At 33.3% G+C, this 17,195-nt stretch overlaps 2 protein-coding genes across 3 annotated transcripts; both read right to left on the bottom strand.

Annotated features, from left to right (window-relative positions):
• Positions 1-3,174: 3,174 nt before the first annotated feature.
• Positions 3,175-5,782, bottom strand: LOC130988481 (F-box/LRR-repeat protein At4g29420-like). Its single transcript, XM_057912345.1, has 2 exons — positions 5,200-5,782; positions 3,175-4,713 (listed from the first exon to the last, which is right to left on the bottom strand). The coding sequence occupies exons 1-2, from the start codon at positions 5,651-5,653 to the stop codon at positions 3,821-3,823; spliced, it is 1,347 nt and encodes a 448-aa protein (XP_057768328.1). The 5' UTR covers positions 5,654-5,782; the 3' UTR covers positions 3,175-3,820.
• Positions 5,783-8,019: 2,237 nt separating this feature from the next.
• Positions 8,020-10,470, bottom strand: LOC130988491 (cation-dependent phenylpropanoid and flavonoid 8-O-methyltransferase 1-like). 2 transcript variants are annotated; one of them, XM_057912362.1, is made up of 6 exons: positions 10,446-10,470; positions 9,918-10,016; positions 9,751-9,830; positions 8,912-9,056; positions 8,693-8,824; positions 8,020-8,619 (listed from the first exon to the last, which is right to left on the bottom strand). In XM_057912362.1, the coding sequence occupies exons 2-6, from the start codon at positions 9,990-9,992 to the stop codon at positions 8,332-8,334; spliced, it is 720 nt and encodes a 239-aa protein (XP_057768345.1). In that variant the 5' UTR covers positions 9,993-10,016; positions 10,446-10,470; the 3' UTR covers positions 8,020-8,331. The 2 variants fall into 2 exon arrangements, with proteins under 2 accessions (XP_057768345.1, XP_057768344.1); XM_057912361.1 differs by lacking the exon at positions 10,446-10,470 and adding an exon at positions 10,127-10,387.
• Between the last annotated feature and the right edge of the window lie 6,725 nt (positions 10,471-17,195).

Raw genomic sequence — 17,195 nt, 5'->3', positions numbered from 1 at the left:
CAGAAGTCTTTTAATTTAAAAATATGACATAAAAGATATTACATGTTTTATTTTCAATTTCAACACATGTTTATATTTTATATTTTAAGTTGAATAAAAATTTTGAAATTTCATCACAAATCATTTAATTTCATAAAAAAAATAACTAAAAAAAATAAAAAAATGAAAAAAGCCCGGAAACCGCTGGTTTTCGGCCCGGCCTGGAACCGGCGGTACAGGGTCCAAAAATCGGCCCTTCAATTTTTAGGCGGGCCGGTTTAGGTTCATGAAATTTTTGAACCTGAACCACCGGTTCAGGCCCGGAACCGGCGGTTCCTGAACCGGTGGCAGCCCTACCGTGGGGTGCTCGACGGCGACTTGGCCGAGAAAAGGGAGGAGAGAAGGAAGGAGGTGAAGAGAGTGAGAGATGTGTTTAGAAATTAGGGTTTTTTATAACATATTTATATTTTAATTAGGGTAAATATCATGAAACCCTCTGAAATATACCCGCTTTATCAAAAATATCCTGAAACTTTCAAAATGTTCTCTAAACCCTCAAACTATCAGGTTTTTATCAAATATATCATGCATCTATTTTTCGGTCACCAAAAATGTGATGTGGCTCGCCGAATCCCACAATGTAATTTATATTCTATTTTTTTTAAATGCAATGACAAAAACGACGTTGTTTCATACCATATCATTTAAAAAAATCCACTCTGAATTTTAAAATTCACTCCTACCGTGTTTAAAATTCACGTTAATAACCTAGAATTATGGATAAATACGATAGAATATGGTACGAAACAAAGTCGTTTTTTTCATGTCATTTAGAAAAAATAGAATATAAATTACACTGTGGCATCCAACGAGCCACATCACGTTTCTGATAACCGAAAAATAGATGTGGAATATATTTGATAAAAACCTGATAGTTTGAGGGTTTAGAGAACATTTCAAAAGTTTTAGGGTATTTTTGATAAAAATGGGTATCGTTTAGGGATTTTTATGATATTTACCCTTTTAATTAAGGTGCAATTTATTAGATATTTTAAGCCCTAATTATTTCCTTATATTTAGAAGTGTGTCTTTATTATTGGGACAACCCAATAAAAAAATTGTGTCTTCATTATTGGGACAGAGGAAGTATATTATAGATTTTGGCAGAATTTTTGATAGATATGTAATTCCTTTCCTTCTTCATGTTGCATTTGAATTTATTTTCACCGGATTAAGATGTTTATTCATTATGATTTACTTTAATCTTGAGTTCCTATTGTGTGTACATTATTATATTTATACACAATAATTGTTACTTTTATTTATAAAAATTTTTACTTTTAGTTATTTAGTGAAGTAATGATTATAGCAAGAAAAAATAATTATTGATATGAATAAAACATGTTACTTTTACTCGTTAGAACTTGTACTTTTAACTATTTAGTCAAATAAACATTGTCGTAAGAAAAAGTAACTATTGATATAATAAAAGGTAATGTTTTAAAAATATTACTCTCTCTGTTCTACGAATCTTGAGTAACTTCTTTTCAGCATGGAAATTAAGGAGTTTTAGATTAATGTTTTAAGTGTGTAGGTAAAATAGAAAATTACACAATTAATTAAGATAAGTTTAATTAAAATCCCTTACATTTTCCCAAATTCTTACTATATATAGAAATGACTCAAGATTCGTGAAACGGTCGGAAAAAAAAATGACTCAAAATTCGTGGGACGAACGTAGTACATTTCTTCATGTTGATAATTACTTGATCTCATAATAATAATTACTTCAAAATAAGGTAAAAATAAATAAAATATAGAAAGAAAAAAAACCAAGTAATCATTCAAATAATTATTGTCATAAGAAAAAATAATTATTAATATGATAAAATGTAATATTTCAAAAATATAACCTTTATTCATGTCTATAATTAATTCTCACCATAATAATAATTGCTTTGAAATAACACATAAAAAAGAAAAAAAAATTATTAATACGAAGAAAAGTACTCCCTCCGTCCACAATTTAAAGCCCCATTCTGCTTTTTATACCATTTTACCCTCCCTTGCTATTTAAAATTACTACCCTTTGCCATTAATTATTCCTCCTCATTTTTTAACCCACTTAATTATTTCCTTAATTAATTCACTAACACTAACTAATTAAATAAATAAAAATCGGGCACTTCATTTATGCTATTCTGGAGAATTCCATACGATCTCTTTATATTTCTCTCTCTTGAATTAACCCTAGATCTACCAGCTATTCTCTCTTTGTATTCGTCTCTCTGGAAGAAACCCTAGATCTATATCGGCTCTCTCTTTGTCTTCCTCTCTCTAGAAGAAACCCTAGATCTATAGTCTCTCTCTATTCGTCTGCCTCTCTCCATCTTCCTCTGTCTTGTGTTGCTTTCTCTGTTACTCGATGAATCTCTCAAAGACTAATTGCCCTTCATCTTCGATGGAGGGTATTGTGCTACACTATGTCACTTGGTTTTGTTCTCCACCAGAAATGGAGTCGATTGTGCCGGAAACCCAAATGTCGGCCTTCGATCTCTGTCAATCGGTGTCGGTTGTGTCTGAAACGGACTTCACCGCCTTCGATCTATGTGTGTCGGAGCCGTTGCCGCCAGAATGCGAAGCGGCGGCTTTCGATCGCTTAGAAGTGCCGTGGTTGCTCCCTCTCTCTGGATCGGAGGCGATGCAGCCGGAATATGAAGCGGCGTCGTGGTTGCTGCCGGAAACCGAAGCGGCGCGCCTCCCTCTCTCTGAATCGGAGCCGTTGCCGCCGGAATGCGAAGCGGCGGCTTTCGATCGCTCAGAAGTCTCGTGGTTGCTCCCTCTCCCTGGATCGGAAATTAAAAGCAATCTCCTAATCACAAATTAGTAAAAGTAATCTAATCCTTTAACCACTACCCTTTTCTTTCATCCACATCACATTTTTCAGCTTCCTTTTCTTTCATCCACATCACATTTTTCAGCTTTCTTAGTCTCCGTGCCCACACCAAAGTGGGGCTTTAAATTGTGGACGGAGGGAGTAATGTTTATTTTACTTATGAGAACTTGCATTTTTGACCATTTGCTTAAATAATCATTATTGTAACAAAAAACAATCATTGATATTAAAAAACATAATGTTTCGAAATAGTACATTTCTTCAGGTTGATTATTACTTTTCATCATAACAATAGTTACTTTCTAAGACCGCGCCCAGCCCGATCCAACATGTGCCCTAATCTTGATCCGATCGTCTTTTCCATACATTTGAGTGTACAGGAGACCAACTCAAGAACTTAAGTAGAGAGGATTTTGAGAGTTTCTAAATGGTGTGAAAAGAAGAAGAAAATAGCTGAGTATAAAGAATGAGAAATTTTAGACCATCTATATAACACACTATACATTTCCTCAAAAACAATCTTTCAGTGACAAATTCTTTACAGGTAGATACAGCTTATCAATTAAACAAATATGCCGACTCAACTTAACTGAAAGCTCATGATGCTGAAGTTATTAACTGATGCCTGGCTTAAGCTACCGGGAAATTACGCCAAGGGTTTGCATCTTTTCTCGATCTTTCTCCAACTTGCATCCTCTGATTGTGGTCAAGCACCCAACCAGCTAATCAATCAACTTCACAAAACACCTTTTCACGGATAACAGTCCTTACCATCATCAGGATAACAAACACCAACTTGGCTGCATCTACCGGGTTGAACTTTCCCTTGCCCCATAAATTCTTTAGGTAATTAAGTCAACTGACGAATAGAATGGAAAGCCCATTAATTTATTTCAGAAAATCCAATCCATTGAACAGATCAGATGAAGTGTTTAACTGAGGTTCCTAGATTCCATCAGAAATCCAAGTCTCTTTTGTTCCCTCTTTCCACATTCCCCATTTCCATCTCACCCTAGTGCAATGGGCCATACACGCTGAGATAAGATTGCTCGTCACATTAGAAACAACATCACGGTGGATGAAGATTGCCATGTTAGACAGGCCACTACAACTATCCAGTAAAGAGAAAATGGTGGACAAAGTAACCCCAATGTCATTTACAGTTAAATATGCTGTAATCTCGTTCAATCCCTTCATCTGAACCCTGGACTCTAAGTCTTCCAGACCTGTATATGTTTCAAACTCAGACCAAACTCTTGAAGTCAAAGTAAGACAGCTAACATTAGGACACACATGAAGCAATAACTCGAGAATGGACTTGGAAACTGCGACTGGTGATTCCCACTTTGTTGAGACAGCAGTTAGATTCTCAACAGTTCTGCTGAAAGGAAATGCAAGAAGAAGATTGCGGAGGCCTGAAGATTCAAGATGAAGCCCTTTCAAATGAGAGAATTCTTTCACTTTCAAGTTGCAAGTGCTATCAACAGACAGATTCAAGCTGGACAATAACGGAGCTTCAATGAAAAGGAGATTTGGCTTCACGCATTTAAGAGTGAGATCGACAAGACTAGGTGCAATAATAGATATAGAGGTTGGAGCATTAGACACAGACCAATGACATGTTCTAAGGTGCATGAGATGGACCTTGGGATCTTTAAGTCCTCCAACCCCAATTAAATTAAGGTCTTTAAGCAAAGGGAAACTGTCATTCACCTTTTCAAGGTTCTCATCATCCAATCTAATAAATTCAAGCGTCAAGACTGTGAGGTTTGGCATAGGAGTTAAGCCATCAACAGATAGCCACGCATTTTTAACTTCTAACTCATGAAGTTCACAACCTGCACAGCCAGAAAATAATAATTCAGATTTCAATTTGTCTGTAAGCATCAAACTATGTACAAATATAAGCAATCATCATTCTCATTTCTCAATCCTCTTTAGAGGCTTAAACAAATTCATACTAAGAACCACTCTACAGGTTTAAACCATGAAAATCCAACAGTGATGAGAATCAATTATAAAAAGCTTCCAACTCTATTATGCAAAAACTAACCCGTAAATGAAATAACGATCAAGTAACTCAATCCCACATAAAACCAACGATCATTGTCCTTCTGTTTCCTAAGTGCTTCCAGAGAAAAGCAGCACTATTTTGATATCTCTACATTAAAATCAAAGCTCTTAACTTATGTATGAGTGATTGAATACACTTCACATACAACAAAACAGACGAATTATACGAAGCAGTATATCCGCACGAACAACAACAACAAAGCACGCACGTCAACAGAGTAGATAAGCAAGAAATGAGAAATGCAGCTCACAATAAGAAGAAATTAGGGAAAGCACGTCGGTTCGCCTCCAGCAGGACTGCACCCAAAAATCCGATATGGAAATCGACTTCAAATTCCGGCAAACCTTGGGCAGCCACTCCTTGGTGAAACTGACGTCGCTGAGGAACAAATCATCGTCCTCATCCTCGACGTCGTCGAACGCCACGAGGAGCAGCGGCTTCTCGACGCCGATGAAGACGCGCTCTACAACGTGCAACTCGGAGATCAATCTGCAGAAAACTTGCTTAAAAGGCGTGATGGAGGACCGGGTGAGAGGGGATCGAGACTTGGCGTAGCGGAGGTGGGAGCAGTAGAGGTGGACGGACCGAATCTCCCGCGCGACGGAGTTGAGTGCGCGGGAAGCGACGCGGCAGCGGGCGACGTCGGCGGAGTCGGAGAGACGGCCGAGGATCTCGAGGAGAAGAGGCGCGGGGAGATCTTCCATGGAAATTGAAGAAAATTGGATGAGATCAAATTAGGGGATTAGGGTTAATACAACGTCGAAATCAAAGTGTTAGATAGACTTCCAAACAGAGCGTTGAATTTGATGCCAATTTATAGTCTCTGTGTCCACGTATCTCACTCTAATGTTCTGTCTATTCTATATATCCCATACATGTATTAGGAATTTTTTCTATTCACTCCCTTGTGTTTGAAATTGTTTGATACTATAAGTAACTTATAATAAGTTATAGTAATAAAAATTTATTAAAAATAGGGTTAATAGTGTTTTATATATCGAACTTTCAGCGTTTTTCACCAAATGTTCCAAACTTTCATTTTCTCCTAAAAAACTCTCAATTTTCAATTTTTTCCATAAAATGTTCCACTATACAAAATTCGGTAGCAAAAAAATGAATTATCTCGCCGAAAGAAATATTTTGGGGACCACTATTGTTGGAAAACCATACTGAGAACCACCATTGTTGGAAAACGGTGAAAGTTCGGAGTTTTTTTATCATCTTTTTGTCACCGGATTTTGTATAGTAGAATATTTTATGGGAAAAATTGAAAGTTTGGGGTTTTTTAGGAGAAAATGAAAGTTTGGAACATTTTATGAAAAACGCTGAAAGTTCGAGACATAAAACACTATTAATCCTTAAAAATATTATTGAAAGTATTGAAATACAGAAAAGATGTTGATAATGAAAAACTTTTTTTCGTTATCAATTCCTTAGATAAATTTAATAGAAAATTATTAAAAAAATTGTCAAGGATACTGATAATGGAAAAATGGTGAGTTTTAGATAAATTTATAAGAAATTTCTTAGAGAAAATTATCAAAGGTACTGGTGATGAAAGAAGGATGAAGGTGGGTATTCTTTTCATAGATAACTTCTAAAAATTGATATTTTAAATTCTCACCCTTGATTTATATTTTTACTAAATTATGGTTTGAAGTTTAGAGTTAAGTTTTTAGAAAGTAACCCAAATCAAATCAAATCAAATGGTAACCAATAATACAATTAGAGAAATTACTCATTCATTGCTCTTTTTATTAGTTTAATATTCCCTTAGTCCCTTAATTAGTACTCCCTCGTTGCCGTCCCACTAAAATATGCTTATTTTCTTTTTTCAGAATGTCCTATTAGAATAAGTTCATTTTCTTCTTAAAAGTAATTTCTTAATCACTGTCCAAAAAAATTGAGCCTATTCTAATGAGATGGAAGGAGTATTAAACTTTTGGACACAAGAATTAAAGAGGTGTGAATTGGTTAAAAAATTTGTCTGTGAATTGGTTAAAAGTGACATGATTATATTTTTTCCAGGATTAATTTTTGTTATTTATGAAATATGTCAGTTGTAATAGAACAATCTATATAATATATAAAAGAGCAGTTTTCTCCCTCAATTTTTTATCTCTCTCCTCCCATCAATTTTTTAACTATTTTTCTTTTCTCTTTTCTTTTTTATAATTTTAATTCTTTTCTAAACATGATCAAATTTAATTTATAAAAAACTATTTAATGTGCATCTTAAGCTTAAGTTCGTCAGAAGATCTTTAATATGGTAAAAAAATTATCAAAAATGAATTTAAAACGAATAGCTTACTAAAATTTTAAAATATTATTTTCTTTTTCTTTGTTAAAATTTTACAACTTTTTATTTATGTTTGTGAATGAAAATATTTATTTATTTATTTATTATTATGTGAAATACTCTATAATAATAATGTATACTATTAATTTTCATTATCAAATAATTTAAAATAATTTAATAACTATAATTATCATTACACTTTATACATAATTGAAAATTACGTTTTTAAATTCAAAATTTTATTGAGTAATTAGTATTTTATTTTTAAACCATATTTTGCATTTATTATATTTTATTTCTGATTAATATTTATATATTTTTATTTAAACATATCATTTAATTTCGATTTCGCCGTGCATCGCACGGATGGTCGTACTAGTTCAAAATAAAATACATACCACTTATAATGAGATTAACATAATAGTATTATATAAGTACATACCATAATTTTTGAGGAATAAAGAATACTCTCTTCGTCCCTAAAAATTGTGGACCAAAAGAGATGATACAGATTTTAAGAAAAAGTGTGGTAATTGTATTTAAGTAGAGATTTAATCCCACGTTTTTTTGTAAATATTGAGAGAAAAATTTAGTTGGGTTATTTCCAAATAAGAAAATACCACCATTTTTAGGGACGTCCCAATATAATAATAAAGCCACAATTTTTAGCGACGAAAAAAGTATAATTATGAACAGCAAATCAAACACCCCACTAAATCATGATTTCACTTTAATACAATTTAATTTAATTATTGTATTAATACACTTTAATTTGATTTCACAAAATTAATCACTAAATCGTATATAGCTTACAATTTATTTCAGTTTTGATGTCAAATCACACCAAACTAAACCACAAACTTGCAATGATCCAAACTTAGATGCATAGGTGCACCCAATGAATCATATATATTCATTTTACAGACTCAAACCACACCAAAATTAGAGGGAATGCAACAAAACCATATCATATCATATCATATCATATAATAATTTGCAGAGCATCCAACAACAATCACTTAACAATTTATTCCGACATATTGAAATGCTTGATGAGGAGCATCATCCAAAAGATGAAGAATTTCAGTTGCGGCGACAGATAGTGATCCCATCACCAAGAGGGACTTGAGAGATTTGCACTCTAGCGTCACCTGCAATGTACTTGTTAAACCCTATCGAATCTTTCCTCGTCACCAGCTTGCTCTCCGGAACCGAACCCTCATCCATCGCCACCGTCCCTTGCCAAAGGGTGTTATCGTAAACAGCAATACCACCCGGTTTCAGAAGCTCCAACACTCTCTCATGGTAATTTGCATAGTCAGCTTTATCAGCATCAACAAAGGCAAAGTCGAACGTCCCCTTATTCTCAGGCTGCAGCATCAAACACTAATTTGGTTAGCATTGGCCATTGTCTCCTGGAGGAAAAGGGAAGCAAAACTCTTACATCTTTCAGCAACTGATCAAGAGCCGGAAGAGCCTCGGACTCGATAAAATTGATCTTGTGCTCCACCCCGGCCTTCTCGATGATAGGTAATCCAATCAGGTACGAGCTTCGGTTCATGTCTATGGCCGTGATCTATGCCCACATTTTTAATCTGATAATTAAATATGTAGCTATAGCAACCAGCTAAAACGATATCATGTAGGAAAAAGTGTGTGTAACCTTTCCATCATCTGGAATTGTGAGGGCAGTTACGAGAAGGGAATATCCAGTAAAAACTCCAATTTCAATCGTCTTTTTCGCGTTGATTGCCTTTAAAAGCAAGGCCATAAACTGTCCCACATCAGGTGCCGTACCCATCACAGCCCTTTGAAGAAAAATATGATGTTAATATTCATTAATCTCCAGATCAGATGCAATGATAAGAAACAATTAATGTTGAACATGAACAAACTAATTAATCTTGTAAATATCTACAAAAAAAAAAAATATGTGTCAGCAACAAATTTCACTAGGAAATTGTACCTAACTATCAGAATCATAGAATGTTTCTATTTCTATTTCCAAGTATGTATTAACAGTGGCGGAGCTACGGCCAAAGGAGGTGGGGCAATGCTCCCCCTAATTTTTTTTAATATACCTAATATATTCTTATATATATACATATTTAATTATAAAAAATATATATATTTGCCCCACCAATTTTTTTTTTCTAAAAGGGGCAAATTATTATAAGATTTATACTAATATTGTTTATGTGTTAGGTTGGAATTTGGTAATTATAAAAACGCCAAAAATGTACGAAATGCTCCCAAAAAATTTGTAATATATATTGAAATTATATAATATAATCTATGAAAATGTTATTCTTTATTATTACTCTTATAATTGTCTTTTAATAAAAAATACCTAAAATATACGGAATGCCAAAAAATTCAGCCCCCGAACTAAATTCCTAGCTCCACCACTATACGTATACATGTGTTTGGATAGTTACTAGAAAGATCCACTAGTACTTACAGCCCAAACTAGTATGAGTTTAGATGAAGCAATTATATTACCTTGGATGAGTGGATGTGATAGCTCTGAGCTCCTTGAGACATTGTTGTTCTCGTGGATACACGCTAGTACCCATTATATACTTGGGAAATTAATTAAACAAAAAATGTAGTAATTAGTTTAGTGGTAACATACAAAATAAGCATTATATTTGTAAGAGAATGGTGACCTTGTACAACTCTGCGGTTTGCAACAATCCTTTTTGTTTAGGAGTACTAGTATTGATCACAGCTTTGGTCTCCATCACCAATTCCTAACAACTCAAATCCTTCAAATACAATCAAGAAATCAGTATTCTTGCTGCTGCAGAGCTAACAAGTCCACAGAAATCGTAGCCATTATTTAGAATAAAAAGGCTGTCAATAAGGGAAAACTTACCTCGCAAATGGAAATAAACACCCAATTTTTATTTTTATTTTTGCAAGAAGAAATCAAACGAACATTCAAATGAGCCATAGAAGCAGATGAATTCTAATCACACAAATAGATAAATCAAATCAGAGCAACAAAAAATGGCAATATTAGCATTGGTTAGTGATCCATTACTGAAAGGACACAGCAACAACGGATCAATTCAAAGAATCCTTTGACAACGACAACAGAGCAAGCGAAAACAACACCAAACTCAAATCATTGCCGAAAAAGATCAATGCTGGGAATTAATATTTCATTTCAAAAAGGAAACACACACTAGTACCTCTGTGTCTGAAAATTTGAGATGGAAGCTCCAAGTCAAAATTAATTGTATTTGAAGCCACACAGATACTATTCCATTCACCTACTCTATTTAATAAAACACTAATGATTGTATTTGTAGGAGAACTCTTGAATAGATCCGTTGGCGTAGAACGTCCTCAAGATTTCTTCCGTTGGAGAGCAATTCGAATTTGGGCTGAGGCTTCAATCTTCGAGGTTCCTTGTCTGGTGGAAATGGCTCTCTTGATAGACAGGAGATGTGACGTCTCTGATAAAGTAGCCACCAGATAGGAATGACCTCTACAAAGATAAGATCCTGAGATCTCTCTGTACTTCGTGATCCTGAGATCTCTCTGTACTTCGTGAGTACGTGGCTTCCTTTGAACGTTGGAAGTTCAGTCCGAGGAAGCATGTTCAACTGATACTTGACTTTAGTATCAGTCCGTGGCACGCATTAAGTAATCAGTTCCAAACTGATTCTTCAACTGATACTTCAGTTGGTATCTTCAGTCTTCAGTCTTCAGTCATTCGTACTTCAGTCTTCAGTCTTCAGTCTTCAGAACCGCATGCTAAACTAGAAACGAACTCTAACACTTGAGTTCAAAACAGTTCTAGTCTATTACAATTAAGACCTATGAATTTTGGTATCATCAAAACAAGGATTAGGATATTCCACAAGTTTCCCAACAATAAATAAACTGGAAAATAAATAAACTAGAAATAAAATTGTCAGAAAATAAGTAAATTGAAAATTCGAAAATAATTAAATAACTAAACCAAAAATTCAGAAAATAAATAAATAAACTGGAAAATAAATAAACTAGAAATAAATTTTTCAGAAAATAAATAAATTGAAAGTTCGAAAATAATTAAATAACTAAACCAAAAATTCAGAAAATAAATAAATAAACTGGAAAATAAATAAACTAGAAATAAAATTTTCAGAAAATAAATAAATTGAAAATTTGAAAATAAATAAATAAACTTAAAATTCAGAAAAAATATAAATAAACTGGAAAATAAATAAACTAGAAATTAATTTTTCAGAAAATAAATAAACTGAAAAATGAATATATAAATAAACTGAACAATAAATAAAATGGAAATAATATAATCGACCCATTTAATTAATATCAAAATTGGATTAATTAGACAAGTAATGATAGAGTGTGGTGGGTCCAATTAGTAAATTGTAGTAATTTAAAAAGTAAGGGAGAATATATATGTCCATAAAGCAAAGTAGGAAGTTAATTGATGAACAAAATTTTAGAGACAAAGAGGAAGTTGATTGGTGAATGGAGGGAGAATGTTACTAGTCTATCACCCATGCACGCAATATGCGTGGGAATCATTTCATTTTCATGACGTTAAATAAATTTGTAGATATAAGTAATATACATATAAATTTATATAAGAGCTTTATTAAATGAAAAAAAATTATATATGTACTGAAGTTATACAAAGAAGGCAAAAAAAATAATAGCAATAATAAACATACTCTATTAAACATATTTAATTATGAAAAAAAATAATAAAAATTGTCCCACCAATTTTTTTTTTTAAAAAAAAGGGGCAATCATTATAAGATTTATACTAATATGCATGATTCATGTGTTAGGTTGGTTTGGTAATTATAAACTAGTACGGAGTATATAGCAATAATAATTAATAGACGGCAGGCATCGACAGTTACTTTTTTAAGAAAAGGGGCAAATTATGTAGTGTTCAGTTTAGGCTGCGTTCTCTTTGGTTGTAAATTTATCTTTGGAAAATGAAAGATAAACAAAATTTTACCATTTAAATCCTTCATTTCTTTTCCCACATTTCCTACTTGACCCTTACTCATTCATCATTTACACTACAAAAGAGGGATAATATTATCACACCATTGGTGTGATAATATTATCCCTCTTTTGTAGTGTAAATGATGAATGAGTAAGGGTCAAGTAGGAAATGTGGGAAAAGAAATGAAGGATTTAAAGGGTAAAATTTTGTTTATCCTTCATTTTCCCATGATAAATTTACAACCAAAGAGAACGCACCCTTAGTTGTAAATTTATCATGAGAAAATGAAGGATAAATAAAATTTTACTCTTTAAATTCTTTCTTTCTTTTCCCACATTTCCTACTTGACCCTTACTCATTCCTCATTTACACTACAAAGAAGGGACAATATTATCACACCATTTTTGATGTGATAATATTATCCCTCCTTTGTAGTGTAAATGAGGAATGAGTAAATGTTAAGTAAAAAATGTGGGAAAAAAAATGAAGAATTAAAAGGGTGAAATTTTATTTATTCTTCATTTTCTCATGATAAATTTACAATTAAAGAGAACGCACCGAGTTATACTAATATATAATTAATGTTTGGGTGATTCTATTCACCGCCACTATTTTACTCCATATAGCCTCTCATATTAATGATAAAAAAATAATTATAAATTTATTATTTTACCCAATAGATTATAATTTCTAAATTAAATATAATTATTTTTTTAACTAAATTAATCAAATCTGTCTATTTTTTTTTTTTTTTTGAAACATTCAAATCTGTGTATATTGTATAGCCCCAATCTAAGAGAAAACCCCCCTTCATCTTCATATCTTCTTAATCAAATCCATGTGTTGTATAGCCCCCAATCTAAGAAAAAATTCCTCTTCATCTTCTTCATTCTACCGCAACTCTCCTATTCCGGCGAATATCATCGCCGCTTCGACCACCACCATCGGCCCTCTTCTTCTCTTCTTCTAACCCTCTCTCTTTTTTTTTTCTCACGACCCAGTTGACGCACGCACACAGAGAGACGCGACCCATTAGTTTTGGGCGGTTCTTTTCCAAGCAGGCATTATTGTATTTAGAATTCGATCACATGATTTTTGAATCATGTGTTGATCAACTGTATATTACTCCATCATTTCATATACTATTACTTTGTTGATTTTCTCAAAATTGTATATTAGTGTTTAGATGACCATGTGCGTCGTCATCATCACCATAGTAGAAGAAATCGGCAGCTATTATTAGATTCCTCAAATCATTATCATCATCTTTGCATCACATTAATTCATTTCTGATTTCTACTGTATAGTTTGGGGCTGTATATAATTTGAATTTTAATTTGATTATAATGAATTATATATATTTTTTGAGAAAATTATAATGAATTATATTTAATTTATGGTTGTATATAGGATAAAATTGTAAAATTTATAATTATTTTTTTATTATTATTTAATATGAGAGGCTATAGGGAGTAAAATGGGGGCTGTGAATAGAATCACACATTTGAGAATCCCCAATTCATTTTCGTGAAAATCATACTTGAATTTGAGAATGTCACAGCCCAAAACCGTTTACTTCCTTTGCAAATTTTATTTGGAAATTATTATATTTTTAAGTTATTAAATAATAATAAAAAAATAATTATAAATTTATTATTTTTCCCAATAGATTATAATTTCTAAATTAAATATAATTATTTTTTTAACTAAATTAATCAAATCTGTCTATATATTTTTTTTTTTGAAACGTTCAAATCTGTGTATATTGTATAGCCCCAATCTAAGAGAAAACCCCCCTTCATCTTCATATCTTCTTAATCAAATCCATGTGTTGTATAGCCCCCAATCTAAGAAAAAATTCCTCTTCATCTTCTTCATTCTACCGCAACTCTCCTATTCCGGCGAATATCATCGCCGCTTCGACCACCACCATCGGCCCTCTTCTTCTCTTCTTCTAACCCTCTCTCTTTTTTTTCTCACGACCCAGTTGACGCACGCACACAGAGAGACGCGACCCATTAGTTTTGGGCGGTTCTTTTCCAAGCAGGCATTATTGTATTTAGAATTCGATCACATGATTTTTGAATCATGTGTTGATCAACTGTATATTACTCCATCATTTCATATACTATTACTTTGTTGATTTTCTCAAAATTGTATATGAGTGTTTAGATGACCATGTGGGTCGTCATCATCACCATAGTAGAAGAAATCGGCAGCTATTATTAGATTCCTCAAATCATTATCATCATCTTTGCATCACATTAATTCATTTCCGATTTCTACTGTATAGTTTGGGGCTGTATATAATTTGAATTTTAATTTGATTATAATGAATTATATATATTTTTTGAGAAAATTATAATGAATTATATTTAATTTATGGTTGTATATAGGATAAAATTGTAAAATTTATAATTATTTTTTATTATTATTTAATATGAGAGGCTATAGGGAGTAAAATGGAGGCTGTGAATAGAATCACACATTTGAGAATCCCCAATTCATTTTCGTGAAAATCATACTTGAATTTGAGAATGTCACAGCCCAAAACCGTTTACTTCATTTGCAAATTTTATTTGGAAATTATTATATTTTTAAGTTATTAAAATATATATCTATGAGTCGAGTTGTGATGAATTATCTAGTCGCGCCCCTACTTAGATAAATGACTTTAAATTATAGATTATATCCTCAGCAATGAATATTCTTTATTTTGAGCCTAAATAATTTAAATTCAAATGTTGAACCTACTATAGTTAGTAAGAATTTTCTTTCATGAGCCAAATTGTTTTGCAATGATTCTAAAACAATTATTCAAATTTCAACATTAATGATTTCAAGGATTTGGATACCTGCAAATTTCCGATTCCTATTTTATTTATTTACATTTGTTTAAAGTAGTATCCAAGCCATCAATTATAACATAGGGAATATAATCATGTCACCACTGACTTTCTATAACCACGAATATTTCTTTGAACTGCATAGTATTATTAATCAGGTACAAATAATTTACATTAAATCACGTGATGGAATATTTTTCAATCTACATGTACAAATATAAAAAATTTGTAGTTGAATATTATTAATCATATCACCGGTGAGCCAAATGAATTTGGGTTATACAAATAAAACAAATTCAATCACACATTTTTTCTTCAAACTCCAATCATGTTTATTATTACCCCAATAACTATTACTATTTTTTAAAATCTAATTATATTTAATTTATCGTTGACTCTTTCTCTTGATCTTAGCTATATCTATGTAATCTATGTAATATATAAAAGATGAGTTTTCTCCCTCTTTTTTTCCCTTTTTTTTTGTGTCTCTTATCCCATCAATCTTTTTACAATTTTTTTTTTCTTTTCTTTGTATAATTTTAATTCTTTTTTCAACATTTTTATATTTATTATTTCTTGTTTCTATTTAATATTTTAATTAATTTATTTAAATAGATCATTTAATTTATCCACAAATATATTCAGCAATATGCTCATCATATATATTAACTTCTGCTCCATCTCTGCAATTTTACAAAGCAAAAACTATACTCACAAAATAATCAAGTTTTTCTCTCTAGCAACAGATCAATAAGCATCGTATTTGTTTTGAATCTATGAAATTTCTATTTCAAGGCAACAATTTATCATTTTCTGTTTTTACATCTCTGCAACTGCAAATTTTGTTGTTCTAAACATTCAATATACATATATATTCAGAAAATCACAAGCACACACCTAATCACTAATCATTTTCCTTTCAGTAGTAATCCATATATATTTTTAGCATAAATAATTAAAAGAATAATGAGAAATTAGAGAAAATGGGGGAAATCGGGTGTATGATTGCTGGAGAGCAGGAGAGGCGAAGGGGGAGCTGGCTATTAGGCGTCGCCGGGCACTGCCGCGCCACGGCGGTCGGCGAAAATGGGCAGGGAGGCGGCGACGGTGGTTTGGCAGCACCAGATCTGGAAAAGAGGAGGCGGCGGCTGGGGTGTGCTGCTGTCGATGCAGAAGCGGCGATGGTGGCAGCTGCCGTCGACCAGTCGAGGGGGAGATGAGAGGAGGAGTGGTAGGCACTGACAAGGCGGCGGGAGTCGCCGGAGAAGGGAGGCGGCCGCGGCCAGGAGAGGGACAGAAAGGGGGACGAGAGATGAGAGAGAGAGACACACACACACACACAAAGAAGAAGAGAGGGAAATGGTGCGTGAGTTAGACATTTCCGTCAAAAAGGGGGTGCCAATATAAATTTGCATCTGCAAAACCACAGAAAAAAATGGACCAAAACCAGAATCAAAAAGTGGGAAGTATTGGTTTGTATGGGGGGACACGTGGCCCAAGATCAAGGGCCCTGCGTAGTGAGCGGCCGCTTAGGGTAGACAAAGCCTGCAAAACAAGAGTCCGAAAAACCGGTGGTATGATTTATTACAAAATCGGTCTGGGTTCTCGAAAGTCTCATAAATGACGTGTCAAGTGATCAACGGCAGTGCGTTTTACGCCTCGGCCTAGGATTTTTCCGGATAGACATTACCGATAAATGCAGCAAGAATCATGCGGACTTGGAATCAACGCCAGCTGTAGAGCATGCATTATTAATTTTTACTGTATAAGACTAGCGTGTAACCCGTGGAATTTCAAGAACGATTTTTCTGAAAGAATTGAACCAAGTTGTCGTAATCTAGAAGCTTCGGATGAACATGGCTAACTTTTTGGCTCAGTCTTTCTGTGGGGCAGTGAGGCCTGTTTTGCTAATCCCAGAATCTGCCTTGTCGGAAATGTGTTGATATCCCAGAATCCTTCAAGTTGTCCAATTGACTCGTATCTTTTTGGAGTTTCGTAAGTGGTGGCGTTTCAATCCCTGCCATCATCAGGATCAACTGCTTCTCATCCATACACACTACTTTTTTCTCATGCACCCAATGAATCATATATTCATTTTACAGACTCAAACCACACCAAAA

The sequence above is a fragment of the Salvia miltiorrhiza genome, chromosome 6, assembly GCF_028751815.1.
Source record: "Salvia miltiorrhiza cultivar Shanhuang (shh) chromosome 6, IMPLAD_Smil_shh, whole genome shotgun sequence".
NCBI lineage: Eukaryota > Viridiplantae > Streptophyta > Magnoliopsida > Lamiales > Lamiaceae > Salvia > Salvia miltiorrhiza.
Note: the sequence above shows the minus strand (reverse complement) of the source record. Positions and strands in the feature narration are given on the sequence as shown.